The sequence below is a fragment of the Merops nubicus genome, unplaced genomic scaffold, assembly GCF_000691845.1.
Source record: "Merops nubicus isolate BGI_N331 unplaced genomic scaffold, ASM69184v1 scaffold4132, whole genome shotgun sequence".
Lineage (NCBI taxonomy): Eukaryota > Metazoa > Chordata > Aves > Coraciiformes > Meropidae > Merops > Merops nubicus.
Window position 1 is genome coordinate 53255 of NW_008595464.1, and position 19426 is coordinate 72680.

Genomic DNA, 19426 nt, shown 5'->3' on the forward strand with positions numbered 1-19426 from the left:
TTTAAGTTACACGTGCTAGATTGAGAGGTTTGGTTTTGTTACAGGCCAGAGTGAGTCAGAACCTCATTCCAGGAGAGCAGATGCCAGCTGGACACACCACCAGACAGAAACTTATGTCTTGGCTGGTTTTTTTGTTTCTTTTTAAAGCCCTTTCTCTCTTCGAAGCTGGGAATACTGGTTGAAAAGAGACTGAAAATAATAAGCTTTAGGAAAAAGGAAGAGACAGGAGCTTGTAAGAAATACTACAAAATACAGTGTAATAAAATGTTTGATTTTTTTTTTTTTCACATAGAAGCTAGATTAAATACACCCCCACCCCCAAAACACAGTGTTTAAACAACCTTTCCCAGGAGCTAGAGGTGAAAACTGTGGAGACAGATGAAGGCTGGGAAGTTGTTAGTGTGTGTACATGCTTTGAAACAGCCATTAGATATGGACACAGAATTTCTTTTTCATTTCTAAACATCAGAGCCCTGTAATTCAGGCATTACTGGAGGGAGATTCTGAGTAAAGTTTTTGAAGTAATCAGTCTACACAATCTGAAGCCCTTTTGGTAAGGACTACCAGACTACTCAGCTAATTTTCATTTTGCTTCTTCCTTCTCACCACCACATGAAACGCAAGTGGAAAACCCCTCCGGTGTGGCAGTGATTACATTTGTGAGGACAGACCCGTAAGACTGAGTAAAGTCATATCTCTTCTGTGATGCAAATAAGCACCTGTACATCAAAGCTCCATGTTCTTCTAATCCTGTAACAAAATTCTTGAATTTAGCTTCAGGACCAGCTGGATTTCTTCAAGTAGCAGGGTTCTCTCCATATTTGTATAGTCACACTATTAGACTAATTTCTGCTCTCAGTAGCTTCCCCAGAAGAGGCTACTGGTGACCAGCTGTAACCTAGTCATCCACTTTAAAAATAAAAAATTATTAACAGAGCCAAGCAGAACAGGAACAACAAGATTATAGAGTGGGTAACATGAAGGTAGAACTCTGCTCTAATCATTGACTCAATTTCTATGCCCTCATCTTGTTCTTTTATTTCTCCTGGTCTCCTAAACTCCCTTTTTTTCTTCACATGATTTGCTTTACATGGTGAATCCTTCTTTTTTTCTTCCATCCACGTGCAAGGCTGGAGATTTACAGAAGTCCAAACCAAGGTGGGTGTGAGGTTGATCTCAGTCTGTTGCCAAATGCCATCCTGAAGGCCTGACAGCAACCACAAGGACCTGGTCAAAGGGAAGGGTGTCTCACTGAAACGCTTGGGGGACCAAAGAGAGGAGCAGGACTAGAGAAGGCTAGGACATCTCTGAGCCACAAGGATTGCCCCCATTTTAAGGAAGAGAGGACAATGTTTCCACTCTCACCATGGCATCGCTTTCCCTGGGTTTGCTGTTGCAGGCAGTACGCCTGGAGCACAGGGGCAAGGTTTTCAGGCACGCTGCTGAAGCTGCCCTTCTTGGAAGCTGTCTTCTTGGAAGGCCTGCCTGCAGCTGCCTGACTGTTGGGTGGTCTCTTGCAGAGCTGTCCTTCCGAGTGTGGATGTGCGGCGGCAGCTTGGAGATCGTTCCCTGCAGCCGCGTGGGACACGTCTTCAGGAAGCGCCACCCCTACGACTTCCCCGAGGGCAACGCCCTGACCTACATCAAGTAGGTGCTGGCTTCTTCCTGGTAGCAGCCAAGTCAGCTTGATGGTGGGCATGAATAAGCCCAAATTCTTGGTTGTCTTTCTGCCTGATGACAGAGAACAGCTCGTGGCTGAGCATCTGTTCTCAAGGGAAGAATGAGTTGCTGTTTTCTGTGAACAAAACCTGTTCCCTTCTCTGTTGTTTGTATTAGTGTGTCTTATTGATGGAGGAGGGGAGCAGTACCCCAGGGAGAGACCCTGGCCATTTGTGGGTGCTGCCCTGTGACATATTGCCTGTCTATCAGCAGTGCTTAGTCATCTTTGTTTTCTCTGAGCTGCTCTCGAGTCAAGGGATCCTACTGAGCTGTATGTGTTTTGAGATAAGCCCTAAGGAATACGTCTACTGCAGGACAAATGGGAGAGGGAAAAAAATGACACAGAGAACTTCACAATGACAGCAGTTAAGCACTGGCACAGGGCCCCAGGGAGGTTGTGAAATCTCTATCCTTGGGGATTTCAAAACTCAGCTAGACAAGACCCTGAACAACGTGAGCTAACCTGAAGCTAGTCTGATTTGGGCAGGAGCTTGGACCTGGTAATACCTAGCTGAGTATTCCATGGCATTGTTCTAATCCTGGGAAGGGGTGATGGTGGCATTCGGTCCAGGTGTCTGCAGAGGGAGCATGGGTGAAAAAGTCATGGTAAACTGTGGCTGTTAAAATTTTAACTTCTGAACTGAAGCATCCTTGCAAGGCTTTGTAGACTTAACACATTCAATCTATATCCATCCATGCTGCCCACTGTGTTTCATGTTTGGGATTGTCCCCAACTCCCTCCCGGCAGACAGGCCTTGGGTGTGCCCACCCAGCAGGGAGGGCAGGCTCTCCAGCAGCACTCAACAAAGCATCTCCTTGTCCTCGTGCAGGAACACCAAGCGCACAGCAGAGGTTTGGATGGATGAGTACAAGCAGTACTACTATGAGGCCCGGCCATCTGCCATAGGGAAGTCATTTGGAAGGTAAGTTGCCCCCAGACCTCGGTAGGGGGGCTTTGGTAAGCCCCTTGCTAGAAGGAAATAGTTTTTGGATCTTCTCTTGGGCTAATGCTCTGAAGGGCTGGTTTGCCAGGGAGGTTGCATCTTGAGTATGTGCCTAACAAAGCTTGCTTCTCACTTTTTATTCCCCTCTCCCCATAAACCTGCACAAATCCTTTGTTAGCAGAAGGCTGAAGAGATGGGTGATGAAATTAAAAGGCCAGACATTGCACTTCCCTCTTTCCTGGTGACTGAATGGGTGGTTTGCCTTGTTTGTAGGGCAAGAGAGAGCGTGGCCAACGGTGAGACATCTCTTTTAGAAACACAGTGTGGTTGTGACTCATCTCCAGCACCTTCTGAGCCCACTTCCATGCAGAACTGTGCTCCTTGCAGCACCTTTGCTAAAGCTGTCTCCAGGCCACATGGGACTCACTATTGTGGGCTTAAGTGTTCTTTGTGACCCAGAAATCACTGATGGACTCCAAAACCTGGGATGAGGGGAGGGCTTGCTCTCTGCTAACAAACCCCTATGACTCAGAAAACCCCATAAAAATCCAAGGAGTGGTGTATATTGTGGGTTGTATCTGCCTGTGAACAAATGACTATTGTATCAGCGTAAGGACTTGGCAAATGTGGTTATATCTCAGATGTGTAGCTGCATGTACTGGGTAATGATGCATCTCCTGCTTATTTGATGACAAGCAGGTTTGGTCTGACCCACACATACTTCTTTTGTTGTATATTGTGCTTTATTATCATGGTGCATTACGTATTTTTGTACAAATAGCTTTGCCTACCTAATTTGTCTGTCCTTGAGCTGACTGCAGCAGCTGGGCTGAGGCCAAATAGCAAGTAACTCTACTGCTTCTGAAGGAAACCTGACTATTGCATATTGGATGTAGATATATTGCTTGTGTTTTAGGGCCAAAACCTGCAGTTCTTTATCACACAGACTTCCTAGAGGCTTTACTGGCAGCACTGGCTGAATAAGAGCTGGAACAGAGCTGTAGGGTTTCATTTCATGCAATTTCTTGACTTATAGTGACTGCCCCATGAACTTGCACTGTCAACTGGGCCTGAAATGGACCCTCCTTCCCCACAGTTTTGATGTGAGTATAGGATCTGACTACATTCTCCTGAGGTTTGGACAGTGCGGTGGCCTCTGTGGGCCGAGGATGGCACGGAGCATGGGTACAGCTGGGTGCACTACACACAAATGTAGTGCTGTAGCTTGAAGAGGAGAGTCCATGGTGTCACTACTCAGGAGGACTGTTTGAGGGAAGTCCTCTTCCCCAGCCAGCTAAACCCAAGCAAATCAGCAGTGGTCACAATAAATAAGAAGATAACCCTCAGGAAAAGGAGCAAGATCAGGCAACTACCTTATCCTCAGCAAACTTTATACTGCACATGATGTTGATGGTCTGGGATACACTCGTAGGTAACTTGGGTCAGCTGCCCTGAGTTGGCTTGACTCCAAACTGCTGATGGTCTGCAGACCATGGCTGGCCTATGGTTCTCTCCCAGTGAAAACAGGACATGGTCCTACAGTAGTTTTACTGCAATGTATCATTTAACACTGTTGGACCTGAGCCCTGCCATCGTTCTGAGCCAAAGGAAGTGCAAGAATTGCTCTCTGAAGGTCTTTATGTGTTCCTTCTCTATTTCCTGCCACTTGCCTCTCCTCCTTTTCACCTCAGGTCACTGCTGGTGCTCTGAACACAGCAACAGCTATGTGGGAGAATGAGTAATGGGGAAAAGTTGTACGGTCTCTCAAACCTCCTGTCCAGTCTTCACTTTTCCTCTCCCTCCTGTTCACCACCTTACTCACCAGCCTGCCTGTGTTTCCAGTGTTGCAGAGCGAGCGGAGCTGCGGCGCAGACTGAACTGTAAATCCTTCCAGTGGTATCTGGAGAACGTCTACCCCGAGCTCAAGTGAGTTGGCTCTCCACTTGTAGGAATCTCTGAAGGATCTGGGAGGTGGGCCATGATGAGCCTTGGTGGCAGCGGGCAAAAGAGAGACTTATGCTTGGGAAAGATTTTCCTCTCTTCTTCTTTATGGTTAGAGACCTCCTGTGGTTTCCTGCCTTGTAGCATCACAACAGCTCTGTGAAGGATTTGTCGCTCCTGCCCCTGGGAGCCCTCTGGTCTGCCTGGCCCCACACAGCTGTCCCTCAGATTTGCAACAGTGGTGTTTTCAGAGGTGTAGGGTGTAGACGAGTGCCAGACCACTATATCCCTCCCAGTTAAGGCTTGGTCCCTGCCTGTTGGATGCTCTGCCTGGGGGTAGTTGGGCCAAGTAGAGACGGACAGCCTCAGATCAGAGGTGTGGGTGGTTCAGGGAAAGTGATGGTGATGCCAGAACCAGTGGTGCCTGTGGTCAGGATTGTGCCAGCAGTGTTGTGTCATTGCTCTGCTGGGAGGGAGCCAGGGTAGAGCTGCGTTGTTGGCACTTGCTTCCTAACACACCCTGGCAACACATCTCTACATCTTGGGCAGGCAAAGTCTGCAGCTAATGTGGGTTGAGGATAAAACATCCAGCTGTAGTCTGGCCTTGACAGATCTTCCCTGCACTGCTACCAATGAGACAATGAATATGTGCTAGCAGTGCGGGGAAGGCTCTGGAAAAGGGGAGGCAGAAGCAGGATAAATCAGTGTAGATGTGGCTTTTTATTGGCAATGGCCTCCTTCAGAAGAGACATCACACTGAAGAGCTTGGGTATACCTAAAGCTCAGTTTATGCCTTTGGAAAAAAACCGAATACTAGCCCTCTAACCAGATTCTCCCTTGAGTGTTCCCTCCTCCAGATACTTCTGGTGGATAGCATGATATTGTTAATTTTATGTCAGGTAAAGAGGACTGTGTTTCAGTTAGGGGCCAGTTATGCCCTTATAAAGGTGAAAGCATTTGGGACATTTCTGTATCTGAAGTGCCACGCAACTGTCATTTTACTCCAAGGATTCCTGAAAAGGAGTTGATTCCAGGAATAATTAAACAAGGAGGAAGCTGCCTGGAATCTTGGGCACAGGACAACTCAGGGAACACGTTGGCTGGCATGGGAAACTGTAAGGGGACAGTGAACAATCCACCTGTCACTCAGGTAAGGCAGGCTTCAGTTTGGTGCTTTGGTCCTACTTCTGCCTTTTTTATTACCTGTGACTGAAAAGTCACCTCTGGCCTTGGTGGGTTTGTACAGAGGTAAATGAAGAGTTTGACCCTGTTTGTGATTTTAATAGCAAGCAGAAAAAGAAGATGTGCCCATCTCTCAGAAATTTGTCACCTCAACAGGCCCAGCAGTCAGGCGTAGAGTAGGAAGGTGTTCATCACTCAAAGGCAACAGGTAGCACCTGAATGCTCAGGGGTGTGACTAGTCTGTGCGACCAGGCTTCGAGTTGTGTAGCTGTTCCCACTCAGCCTGTTGCTTGGGTGTGCTCTGCTTCATCATCCAACCCATGAGAACTGGTGCTGGAGTGTGCTTGGCTAGGACCCTGGCACATGGGTAAGAGGTTTTCCCAGGATCAGAAACGTTCTTCCAGCTCAGCTGTAGCTGCAGATGGTTTGTATTGTGCTGTTTTACAGATGCATTTCAGTAGAAAGCCCAAATAGAGTTTTAATAGCCAAGACCCCAGCTGTAGTAATTTGCAGCTCTCCTAACTGTAGTGGAGCTGTGCTGGCTTATACCAGCTGAAGAGCTGCACCCAGCCTCTTCTTTTGGTGACTGAAAGCAGCAGGGAAGCAGCTTGAGAAAGTTAAGGGTCACAGCAGGATATTTTATGCCAGAAAATACATAATCACATCTGTTAACTGTTGGAAACTAGTTTGTAGTCAGCGTTCAACATGCCATTTAATCTGACTCATTGCTCCGTGTCATTACCATTTGAAATCTCTCAAACTTATTGCATTTTCTATTTCCTCCTTGGGGAAAGTGTAATAGTTGATTGGGTCAGATATCCATCTAGTAAGGGGAGGAGAAGATGAAGTGGCTTATGCTTTATGTGTGGTGATGATCCATGTTAGTCCATGGATATGCCTGCATGTGTTTTACTTCATGTGACAATCTGCAGGTCCCAGGTACCTGTTACAGAACATGTCTGCTGTGTAAAATATGCAGAAGCAGTTGCATGTCATGTAAATGAGGCCTGAATCTGTAAAGCTGCAGAGCAGGAAGTTGCTCCAAGGTTAATCAGACAGCTCAGATGGTCAGGGGAGCCAGCTGCAGGCTTTCAAACAGTCATGATGCACCAAGCCTGAGCATAAACTCCTGATCAGGTGAAGACTGCTGCTGTAGTCTTCTCAGGGAGCCTTTGGTAAGAGCTGAACAAAAGATACAGGTCTTTGAAATATCTGATAGAAAAAAATCCTTTCTCTCTCATCTGATCACTGTTATGATCCTAATGGAATCTTTCTTTTTCTTATGCCAAAGGAGTGGGTATTCAGTGACCCTTTAATTAGACAGCAGGACAAGTGTCTTTCCATTACCTCCTTCTCTACTGGCTCTCACATCACACTGGAAGCCTGCAATCAGAAAGATGGCAGACAGGTAGGTAACTGTGTGCCTGTTGTTAATCCCTTTGTTGCCACATACCAGTGTTCCTAACATCAGTGCAGCCTGCAGGGGCAAACCGAGGGCTGCCAAAGCACATAGAAGAGCCCAGAACCAGGGAGGGGTAGAGAAGCAGAAAATGTTTTGAGGTACCCAAACAGAAGGGTGGTGTTGTGCTATCATTTGTTTATTTTAGAAGAGGGAGAACTGTGTTCTTTGTGCTGTTTTTGGAAATGTGAAACAAACCTTTAATATTGAGTGTGTGCAACTCATTGGAGAAATGCTGACTGACATAAAGCACCGTATGTTCCACCCAAACTGCTCCCAGAGGAAAAATACACAGCAGCAGTGTTCCCAACAAAATGCAGTGTTCCCAACAAAATGGAGCTCTGTGACTCTTAGGCTGTTTCCAAGGTGTGCATCCCCAGGGTGTCAGGACACCTAAGTCGTTTTCTTACCTCCTGCTGTCAGGCAAATGGGCTCTGCAATGTCCAGGGTGCCCTGGCAGAGAGGTGATGTGCCCTTATCAGAACTGGGCAAAACACACCAGGTGACAATGCAGCTCTGGCAGACAGTGGACAGAGCTTGTTTCATCCCTAGGTCCTGTGTTTTCCTCTACACCAAGAGAGAACAAATTTTCTGTCATCTAGGGTTATGCTGACTCTGTTTTCTGGCACATCTATTGTTTTGATAGCCCAAAGGTAGGAGATGGCTCAGCTTGCTACTAGTCCTCAGCAGTATCCCCTTTTGTCAGTACTTTTTAATGCTATAAGAATCTCTGAATTTAGTTCTTCCTGAAAGAAAGCATCAAAATCCAGGTTTGCCCATCTATGGAAAACCTGTGTAGTCTTTCCTCTGGGGGGATGGTTACTGCAAAAATATCTTGAAGAGTTGTCACTGTGAATATGTGGGGAAAACTCTTGAGTTTGGATTAGCCTTGTAAGGACATCCTGGGTGGGCTGTGCTTGCCCACTCCCTTTTCTTGTTGGTAATCACTCACCCCTTTGCTGTGTAATTGGGTCACTTGGCTTCTCCTTAGGTGCCTTGCAGCATTTTCCTCCCTGGCAGCAGAGAGGGCTCCAGCAGCTGCCAAGATCAGCTGTCTTTCCCAACCTCCCCTGTCATGGAAGGACAAGGGTCCCTTGAAGTGGGGTGGAGCCCAAGCCCTATTAGCCTGAAGAGAGATTAATCCACAGGAACAGAAGCAGGCTCATTCTGCTGTTGGAATAGGATTTATTGAGCCTTGATGTGTTGATTATATACAAGCTCATTATAAAGACATACACACGCACTTAAGGTGGATGTGAGCTGTTTTCCATCACCTTCCATGAACAAACTGCACTTAAATCAAGGACTTGACCTAGCAGATGATTTAGCCAACTGACTGTAAGCAAAGATTTTAAGCATTTCAAATAATTAGAGACAGATCTGAATCGCAGCTGCCATTCCAAAGTGCCTTGTGGCTGAAAGGATCAGGTGGGAGAATTGCATTTTAATTTCTAACCTAATTTGGGTTGAAATTGCTCTGAAATGTTGGGGTTTGTTGGACGTCCCAAACTCCCATTTTGGATTTCTACTTGTAAAGCCAGTCTTACTTACAACACTCAAGTTGTTGTGTTCTTGAGGAAAGTTATGGTCCCTTCCATCCATAAACACAACAGTATTTGTTGTTAATACTGATATTGGATTTTAATTGGCTAGGAGTCAGTCATTTGCAAACTATCCCATTCTCTCTCCTCCTGACATGCGGGAGGTCAGATTTCAAGGAGATGGCCACTGCTGTAGAAACTTTTATGTATGAAATGAAAGAGCAAAGCTGGAGGTAACAAACTGCCTTCGTTGTCCTACAACTTGTTTGTCTCCCCATGGATACTCATGGCCTGAAGTGGACTTCTTGGAAAGTCAGAGGAGCTGAATGGAAGTGGAGGAAGGGGAGTTGAGCTACTTCAGAGAGGTGGAGGTAAACAAGTAGGTGGTCTGAGTGGAATGGGGTGACCTGGGCAATGTGCATCACACATACAGTATTCTAAGAGGAGATGGCAGTGTGATGAAAGCCCAGCTTTGAACATCTCTGGTGCCACTGTCATCAGAGGTCGGTGGTGGAAGATACTTGGACTTTTCTGGATCTAGAATTCCTGTCTGTGTTTGAGTAATGCAAAACCAAGATTTCTGACAAAAAATGGGGCACATGGTGGCTTTGGTTTTCAGTGTCACCAGAGTAGATTGGCTAGATCCTTACAACAGCACCATAAAGCTCCTGAAGCTGCTTTCTGCCCTCAAACATACCGAATCTATGCTTATGCTACGTTCCAGTGTTCATTAAGTGTGTCCACAGGGCAGATAATTCTGCTGTTATTTTTGAGTGCTAGCAACAATCCATCTAACACGTCAGTAATACTCTACTGGGGGCTTTACGGTATTATGAGCTATGTCTAGTGTTACCTCAAAATAAGTCTAGAACTTTTCAAGTAGGAGGATACAAGGCAACAGTCAAAACTTAGATGACTTTTGGTTCTGTCAGACTATTCTCCCTGGGGTTGAAAGGAGCCAGGAACAAAATCTATTTGGCACCATGATCCTGTTGATCATTCAGCAGCAACAGCTGGCACTGCTAGCAGAGGACCAGCCAAGAGCTAGTCTGCATAATCAAAACTAGATTTCAAACCAGATGGGTGTTATCCATAATGTTATTTGGAGAATAGCATTTTTTTAGTTGAATGCACAGTAAATTATTGCCTTTAGCTTTGGCTTTGGCTCTGGCTGACGGTGAGAGTGGTGTTTTAATTTGTATTATAGTGAGGACAAATAGAAGGCAAAGTGAGAGTCAGACACTAAAACAAGAGAATGAAAATGAGAAACGTTGGCACAGTATTTCCCAACAGAACAAGAAGCATGCTGAGAAATCCTATTAAACGTCCATATTTCATTAAAACGTGCTGAAGGAATGTGACCCCAGACTAAAAATGAGGACACTGACTTTGCTTGTGAGACAAACCGTATTTGAAGGCCCCACTTTGCTTCTCAGTGTATCATATTACCTGAAGTGCAGACAAATGCAACTTCATATAAGCTATTGGAGAAGAGTAAGAGTGGAAACCTGTCTGCCCTGGAAGCACCTGACTCAGCATCTTTGTGATAATAAGTAGGTAAAACAAAACTGGCAGTATGTCACAGCTTGAATGCAATTTTTGGGAGACAAGTTTTGCTCAGTTGTGATTCTTAGTTTTACAAATTTAAGCGCTCAAAGGAAGACAGTCCTTGCTGGATGTTGGTGTGAGCTTTTCCATCACACTCTCCCTAGTAGTATATAAAATTTCGTGGTGGTCATCTTCAACAACAGCTTCAGGCAGCCCCTGGCCCTGCAAGTACGTTCAGTTACAACTTGAAGCTCCTGTGGCTATTCCAGCTCTCTGTACGTTTCTGTCTGAAACATCTCAGTCCTAATCAACAAAATCTGGTCTTCTCAGCAGTGTTTCCTGAGCCTGGCCAACTCCACTACGTTGTCAGGGTTACAAGACTATTGTTAGGATCTTGAGAGAAACCCTGAGCTGGTTGGATTGCTGGGAGCTAAAAGAAAACTTTTGATTACGCTGAAAAATCATACCACTGTAAACATCTTCAGCTCCTGTGTGTCTTGAGAAGAAGAGGACTGGCTGATTCTGACTTTTCTCGTGGTAATTGCACGTGGAACACTTCTATCCAGCCACCTCAAAAATGCTTTGCAATAATAGATAATAAAGATGGAGAGAAAACTTTACAAAAAAAAGTGGGGAAATTTTTGGTTGACATTGGGGAAGGGATCAAGACACAATATTTCAAAGAAAATAGGGTTGTTTTTTTTTTTGATCCCTGCTCCAAACCTCCTCTGACCAGAAAACACACATCCATCTGCACAAGAAAGGCAGACCAAGGAGGATTTTCAAGCCAAATTTTTTTCAGACTGTGCAATGCTTCTATCTTCCAAAAAACTCTCCTTCCAAGTACAGGCCAGTCATAATCACAGAATGATAGGGTTTGGAAGGGACCTCTGGAGATCATCTAGTCCAACTGCCCTGCCAAAGCAGAGTCACCTAGAGCAGGTTGCACAGGAACGTGTCCAGGCAAGTTTTGAAAGTCTCCAGAGGATGATGTCTGCTTATAGGAGAGGAGGGGACTCCCTGTAAAGCTTGGCTGTGTGTGCAGGAGGTGTCTGCTCTGTTTCTTTTTCCTAAAGTTGGGCATCATCACTGTCATTTAAAAGTTAGCTGTCCAATCTCTCCTTGTGGTCTGTAGAGAAAGCTGGGCCTTCCCAGAAGGTTCTTGTACCTTGGACTCTTCCATAAATATGTCACCAGGTGACTAGTTTAGACTGAGTTGCCCAGCTCTGAAGTGGCTGATGGTGGGAGATGAGCATCTTATCTTCTCTTTCCACCCATTCCTACTGCCCACACTCCTCAGGGGTCTGAGATATAATGTGTCCCAGCAGGACTAGGTGTTGGGCTGTCCTTGGTAGTCCTGTGGTCTGGCAGTCAGACAAGGGGTCTTGTGAAAGGTTCAGGTGAAATCAGGGGAGTTGCAATGGTATCTCATGGAGCAGCAAAACACAGTTTCTGACCAGAAAGGGTGTAATCCATTGTTCTGAAAATACCACTTCCATGTCAGATGAAGAGCCCTACTTTGGCTTTTACTGTCAGTGTGCTTTATAATAGCTCCATACGTGGCACCTCCTGCAGCCTGGATTAGCCTTTTATTCAACTCTCTGTGACCTTCTCAGTGTTCCTCCTTCCCTTTTGCCATCCTTGCCCCACTTTCTTTTCAACACAGGGATCAGGAGTGACTTGTAGCACTGGGCTTTCCAGTGACACGAATCACTGAGAAGCTGATAGATGTAGTGTAGTTTGTTTGCAGCAGCAGATGTGCTCTGGTGAGTGTTTGCTGGTGTCCTGCTGTGTCTGTTGCTGTAGACTCTCCCTAACAGACAGCACAGTGGTTACCTGCTCAGCATGGAGAGGTGACAGAGCAGCAGGCCTCTGATCTGGAGGAATAACATGAGTGAGCCTCCCAGTGGTGCTAGTTTTCTCCTGAACAGCTAGGGAGAAGAAAACCAGTGTCTCCTGGTAATTGGCCTTGGCCTTCATCTCAAATCTGATAACAGCATACTGTTTACAGCATGGTCTTCTGCTGAGCTGTGGAGTATGGGGTGAGACAGCTGGGCATTCACAAGTACAAAGAGGCAGGGGGAGGTTCAGAGGGCAAGGAATAGTTTCCCTTTGCACAGTAGGTGTGCTTTGGGGAAGGTCAAGAGGCTTTTCACTGAGCTGTCAGTGACCCTGAGAAACAGTGGTGGGGAGATCGTTGTGCAGAGATCACACTGGCTTGGCACAGCATCCTGCTTTCCAGGGGAGACCTTCTGCTTTCCACTCCATCATTACAGCTGCTGCTTTATGGTATTAACTCTTCCTCAGCTCTTTTTAGGGAGACTTCTGCCAGATGAGATCCAGATGGCTCTGGGACCTGCATAGGCTGCAGGCTGGAGCAGCTGGGGAGGGCACTGCAGTGCTCAGACTGCATTGTATCTCCCTCTCCATCATCACTACACCCCTCTGCCTCCTTGCCTATTAAATCCAGCTTCTTCTGGCTGCACAAGCAGCTCTGCTTCCGTGGTATCCTGCCAGACAGGGCCAGCAGTGCTGGCAAAGTGATCCTGCCTCTGCTTGGAGGAGTATGTGACACAGGAGCAAGAGATTTCTCTGGACTCTGCCACTGCCCTGCCCTCTGAGAAACACAACCAGCACACCGATTTGGAGGAGAGCTGCCAGCAGTATCTGAACATAGCTAGATGTCTTAAACCACACAGCAGTTTGTTTGCTGTGCTACCGAGAATTAAAATGTTGGTAGGTTTGGATATTGTCTGGATGTTGCAGGAATTTTTAAACTCCCTTTGCATAATATTTCTGCAACAGCCTTGAGGTCCATCAGTGTTGTCAGCTGGTTTTTTTCCTTCATCAGTCTCATGGGTTATCCAAAACGTCCTCAGTAATACTCCTAAGCTGTTTACTGACTGAGCACCCACACCCTACTTCTAACTGGGTCATCTGTGTGACTGAAAAGGGTGATGGGAAAATCCCTGGAGCATTCAATCCAATAACCTGCTGATTTCAGCTGTGCCCCACTGGAGGGAAATGGCACAGCCCCACCTGGGAGATCCCAGGTCTATGGACTCATTTCTGCCTTTTTTTTTCCTCTTCACTATCAGCCACAATGGTCCCAGTTCCTTCCAGCAGGGTTGGAAGTCGTACAGCCCTTTCCCAGAAGTATTTCCAATTCAAGGTTAGGACATATGTTTTGTTTCCTGGAAAGCAGCACAAAAAATGACAGTGAAATTGTGAATATGCCTTTGAAGATCCCACTACTCACTGATACTTGTGTTGTTTGCCTTCTAGATGTTTCTGGATATCTAACCCTATAATTCAGCTAACTCAGACTCTAGGTATTGTTAACACAGGAAACCAGTGCTTTGGAGATGTGTCCCATACCCAGATTTTCAGTCTCCCCAGTTGTTGGGTTTTACTTGAGGTTTCTGCTCAACCTTTCTCCTTCAGCTTGGAGGCACGGCTCTGTGGTGCAATGGAAGTAACAGCATGTTTCCTCTCTGTCTTCTCACAGAAGTGGAAGATGAAAGGCAGTTTCATTCAACACTTTGTCAGCGGTCTCTGCCTAGAAAACCAGACTGGGAGAGTGGTGACCAGCCCTTGCCAAGCAGGTGTTCCTGGCCAACAGTGGGAGCTGCTACAAGCAACATGATGGTAGCACAGAGATCTCCTTGTTTCTTTGTGCATGAGACTCTGGGAACAGAGGGAGATTGGGAAAGGAGGAATGGTTTTGTATGTCTGACCCTAAACGTTTTCATCGTGCCCATCAGCAAGCCACCATTTCAGCTGAATACTTGGTGTTTTTGAGCTTTTCAGAGAAGAAGCTGTGGGTGAGAGAGGGATGAGGAGAGCTGTTGAAATCTTCCCATCTGTTGTCTTAAGTTTTCCTTTGTAGCTGACGTACGTGCACAGCTTCACCCAGAGGAAAGGAGGACACAGCCCAATACTCGGAGTGACCAGAACTGCTTTGCAGCTCTCCCCATCCATTCTGTTCTCTGCATCCAGAGTCCATGACCTTCGGTCCAACAGCTTAGACAATGCTTGCACAAACATTGGTAGCTCTTGGCTTCTCTGGCTCCTTGCTCTAACCTCATGCATCATTTATGCGTGCCTGTCTCGCAGTGAGGACTGGCCAGAAGAGTCGTCATGATGAGGGGATCATGAGGAGTGGGAAGGAACAAGCAGACCCTGGGGTCAGCTTCATAACCTCTTTGTGGTGGGCCTGTTCCTTCCTTTGCCTGCAGTAGCTGCCCTACAGCCAAATGGGCTGAGGTGGGCACAGTGCTGACCAGAGTGGGAAAATCTTTTAGCAGCATAAACAGCAACTGTTTTGGGGGCTATTCCCTGTTGAATTCTTGCATCCAGTTTTTTGTGGGTGGGAGGCCAGCCCTGTCTCCATGAATAATCCACGCCTGCAGACAGTCCAGCTCGACCTGAGTTCAGGGTACCACACTCCTTAGAAATTGGTCAGAGATGGGTACTGAGACTTTGGGGTGCTGGGGAAGCTGGGATAGGTCTCTGGCTGCTCTTCCTGGTGCTATGAGACACTGCCCACTGCACCCCGCACAGAATCACAGAATGGCTTAGGTTGGAAGGGACCCTAGAGATCATCTAAACCAACCTCCCTGATGCCTCTCAACTAGACTAAGTTGCTCAAGATCTCAGCTAGGTTACAGGCCTGCCCTGAGAGATCTCTCCTTCGTGTTCTGGAAATGCCAGAGACGACTGGTGTCTCTAGCTAGCATCCCAGTTCTGCTCCCAGTTATCAGTCAGCAGTAGCCGAGTGTGCATTTTCAGACCTGCCAGGGGAAGCTTACCTATTCAAATAATAATAAAAGAATCCTTGCAATCTTACCTTTTCCTGCTAGATTTATTAAACTTTCCTCCTGGAGCTAGGTTTTGTAAGCCAACCCACCTCTCCAGGAGCCTGGCAGGGAAACCAGATGGTGGGACCACCTTCAGCAGGCAATAGCGTGCCTGGGTCCTTTTTGATCTGGTGTAGAAGAAACAGGATGTTCATTTGGATTCTGAACAGTTGGCTGCTTTTGATCATGTTTGTACCCCTTTTTAATTCTTTCTTCTGGTTTGGTATTAGCTCCAACAGTTGACAAAAGAACAGATACTGTTCTTCATACGTTGTATGTGCTCAGAAGTGCTAGTGTGAGAACTGGACAATTTGTTGTTCTCAGTTCTTTCATTTAAAAAATTAATTTGGTTGTGTGGCAGGAGCGCTTTTGTTGTTTCCCCCTTCACTCTGACATCAGCTCAACATCTCGACACTGATTAAGCAGATGAGTTAATGATGCCCACACTGTGAAAACCCAGGAGGCAGTTTCCTTCAGTCCCACGCTTAGAGCACGGTGCAGCTGCACTTCCATGTGGGAATGGGGGCACTGACTCTGCAGAGATTTCTCTTTTCCTCTGTAGAGGTGCTTTGGGCCTGAATCACAGAGGCCAGGAAAGAGCAGAGGAGGAAAACAGAATGAGGGAAGGCAGACAGACCCTTCACTGGGGAGAGGTACCATCCTTCTAGCAACTGGTTTTTTAAACGAGAATATCCAGCAGATGCAGGAGCCAAGTTCTCACATACCTGGCTTGAAAAAAGTTGATGCAAAGACAGACGAAAGGCCATTGAACAGGTACTGTACGTAAGCTCTGTATACAATGAGGTGCTAAAGGATTACATGTTTTCTTCAAAATGCATCCTAAGCGGACCTGAGCTCCCCCGATTCACCCTCCAGCAGCTTACGGGTTGCAGCTAACAGCATGTTTGCTCCTCCACCAGGTGCTGCTTCCCTCCTCCTTGCTCCCACTGTCTGTGTGCAGCTTTCTTGCAGTTCCTTCTTCATAACTGTACTGGGACTAGGACCCAGCTCCTCTACAAACAGTTCTCCTGACTGCTGCAGACCACGGAAGCTCTGCTTAGATACAGTGTCCGAGCCCTGGGCCAGCCCTGGTTCAAAGGGCTCTTGTCAGCACGCTGACTACTGCCCTTAGCTTTGTGGTTGGCTCCAATGTAGGAGGTTACTGACCACTCCTGGAGCAGAGGTACCTGGACTGGCTGTGTTGGTTTGCACCTCTCTTCCTGCTGCCCACCACCTGGCAGTGTGAACTGGCATCCGTGTGGGGCTGTGAGCTGGGGCAGCTGAAGGCTGGACACTCTCTTTCTTCAGGTGCCCCAACCTGGGGCAGAAAAGGGAAAAGGTGGGCATATGCTAGATGTCAACAACTTAAATTGCCCCTCGGGTTAGGGGCTGCCAGAGTCCTAACTCTGCCTGGTTTTGGACACGTTCTCCTGAGGTCAGCTCCTCATGGCTTACTCCCCTGTCAGCTAAGGCACTGCTCACAGGACCTTCCTGTAGGCTCCATGCAAACCTCCCCCCACATCACCTCCTGGAAGCCATCAGTTTCCAGTGGATTTTAGCAATTGCTGGAAAGGAGGTGTGTTACCAAAGGCCACTTTCAAGTGTGGGCAAACTAAACCTTTTCACAAATAAACAAAGTCTTGTCCAAACTCGTTATTAGCCTACCTTCCATTTCCCTAGCTCTGAAGGGAAGGAGGAATGATGTTTTTTCCCCCAAGCTCCACACAGGGCCATATTTTGGAACAAGACTCTGGTGAAGTTTTTGAAGGCAAAGTGACTGAGCCCACAAATTTGGCCCAGTGGTTTGTTCCTGTAACAGTCAGAACAAGCAGCTGCTCGCCCTGGTTTTCCTGTTGGCTTTAAACAGCCCCCTAGACTGTCAAGATGGAGCGTTTGCATTGGTTATACCTTTTAAGAAAGCTGTTATTGTTTCAAATGATCCAATGTCATTTTGCGTGCTGTGAACCAATGGGGGTTTATTTAAGAGGAGCTGAAATTACTGTGGTATAGAAATCAATTTCAACAGGTTTATTTTCCCCACTCACTTGTAAGTTGCACTTTGTCAGATGTAATTTATGTGGAGCCCAGATTTGTTTTCCCTTTTCTTGAAGAAAGCATGTGCCAGAATCTGTTTAATGCCTGGAATAAAATCCACTTTGAAACAAGTGTTTCAGCCTGTTCTTATTCCCCCTTACTTCCCACTGGAAAAGATCCTTCATCCTTTCTCGCCTAGTCCCTGGCCCTGTCTCTCACTGGGTTTGTCCCCCCTGACATCCAGACTCCAGTTCTTGGCATGGGTTCCTGGGTAGGGGGATACAGCAGTAGCTGGTAGAGAGACTTCTAGGGTGAGTTGAGATCGAGTGAAGGCAGTCTCCTGAGGTGTCTAGGCAGTAAAGTGCCCTTTCTGTCAAAGGTGAGGAGTAGTTAATGGACTGGCTTTTATATGCTCAAAGTAGATGGGAGAAATAAATTCTTCCTGTTACTCCCTCCTTGATCTTTTCCTCAAGCTATCAGCCTGCCTGTTAACTACTGAGCCTCCCAAAGGTCTTACTTCTGCCTCTAGCTTGAGGGCAGGGAAGCATCACCACCCACAGATGCCTCCTAGCACGTGCCTTGCTGAGCCTCAAATACTGTGACTCCCCAAGTAGGCTGGTAAGCTTTCCTAATCTCACCTCATTAAAAATAATAATCAAAAAGCTCAGTGAGCAAAGTCGATTTGGAGGCTTTGAGTTTAAAATCAGGGCTTAACTGCCTGATAGTTCACCTGCAGAGGCTCTCTCAGACTAGGATCAGCTGGGTCTACTTCTACAGAAAGCAGAAGCCTCTGCCTAAGGAAAGCAGGTGAAGGTGTGATGGAGATTCGGGGGTGTGGAGGTAACTGGGACTTCTCCATGCTGTCTGGTAATGCATCTGGGGTTTGAGTGCTATGGGAACGTTATAAAAAGGAACAGAGTCAAGGCTTTCTGTCTTGGTGCTGCTTCTGTGGCAGGACATCAGCTGGGCTGCATCCCTGGAGTCCTGCCATGCACTCCCTGAGTGCCCCAGAAACCAGGAGATTCTCAGGCTGTCATGATGGCTGGGAAGACATTAATTAGTCCTGTCTAGGAAGATGAAATATTGATCTTCTGAAGAGCTAAACTGGGGGGTGGGGGGGAAGGAGAAATGAGTGAGGGATGGATTCTCCTCTGAGAAGGAGGGTAGGGTCAGACTTGCAGTGATCTGGCACTTAAGTGAGGTAGAGAAGAGTTTGGATTAGAAGCAACTGCATCAAAGAGGACTACAACCAAGTGTGGGGAAAATGGTAGGGCAGTAATTTCTTTGCAGGAGTTCAAAACCAGAAGCACCACATCCACAGCAGTTGTGCAGCTGGGTCAAATTGGAGAAATGCTTTGTCTCCAAAGGCAAAACAAGTGTTGTTTGGGTTTGTTGTGTTTGGTTGGCTTTTGAAAAAAAATACTAAACCAGCTTATTTTAGCACTCACAACACAGATTATTTCCATGGGAATTATTATTGCCACGAGAATGATCTGAGGGCTGGAGCAGCTCTCCTGTGAGGACAGACTGAGAGAGTTGGGGCTGTTCAGTCTGGAGAAGAGAAGGCTCCGAGGTGACCTTATTGTGGCCTTCCAGTATCTTAGGGGGGCTACAAGAAAGCTGGGGAGGGACTTTTTAGGATATCGAGTAACGACAGAACTAGAGGGAATGGGGCAAAGCTGGAAGTGGGCAGATTCAGGCTGGATGGGCGGAAGAAGTTCTTCACCATGAGAGTGGGGAGACCCTGGAATGGGTTGCCCAGGGAGGTGGTTGAGGCCCCATCCCTGGGGGTCTTTAAGGCCAGGCTGGATGAGGCTCTGGGCAGCCTGATCTAGTGGGAGGTGTCCCTGCTCATGGCAGAGGGGTTGGAACTGGGTGACCCTTGTGGCCCCTTCCAACCCTGACAGATTCTGATCTGTTTTAGCAGAGGACTTAGTAGTGTTAGCTTGATGTTTGGACTTGATCTTAAAGGTCTCTTCCAACCTAAAGGATTTTATAATTCTATGACTGTTTCCTTAGAAACGGAGATGTTCTCAAGGCTAGGTTCATTAAGGAAGTTAGGTGATAGGAGATCTCCTTTTTCTGCAGTCTGTTAAGAGGGACTTGCTTGATACAGAGGCCTTCTGTGAGTGTTGTCCCCTTCTCAAAACCCTCTGCTGTTGGGCTGCAGGGTGTGTGGAGGTGGTTATCCCTACCCCT

General features: G+C 46.9%; 1 protein-coding gene across 1 annotated transcript in view; it reads left to right on the plus strand.

The window, feature by feature from the left end:
- GALNT16 (polypeptide N-acetylgalactosaminyltransferase 16) overlaps window positions 1-13980 on the plus strand; it is a 34247-nt gene extending 20267 nt beyond the window's left edge. The window contains exons 9-14 of the mRNA XM_008936043.1: window positions 1521-1647; window positions 2550-2642; window positions 4506-4589; window positions 5613-5754; window positions 7078-7194; window positions 13843-13980. Of these exons, the coding sequence (XP_008934291.1) occupies window positions 1521-1647; window positions 2550-2642; window positions 4506-4589; window positions 5613-5754; window positions 7078-7194; window positions 13843-13980 (701 nt within the window). The remainder of the gene's footprint in view (window positions 1-1520; window positions 1648-2549; window positions 2643-4505; window positions 4590-5612; window positions 5755-7077; window positions 7195-13842) is intronic.
- The last annotated feature ends 5446 nt before the right edge of the window (window positions 13981-19426 follow it).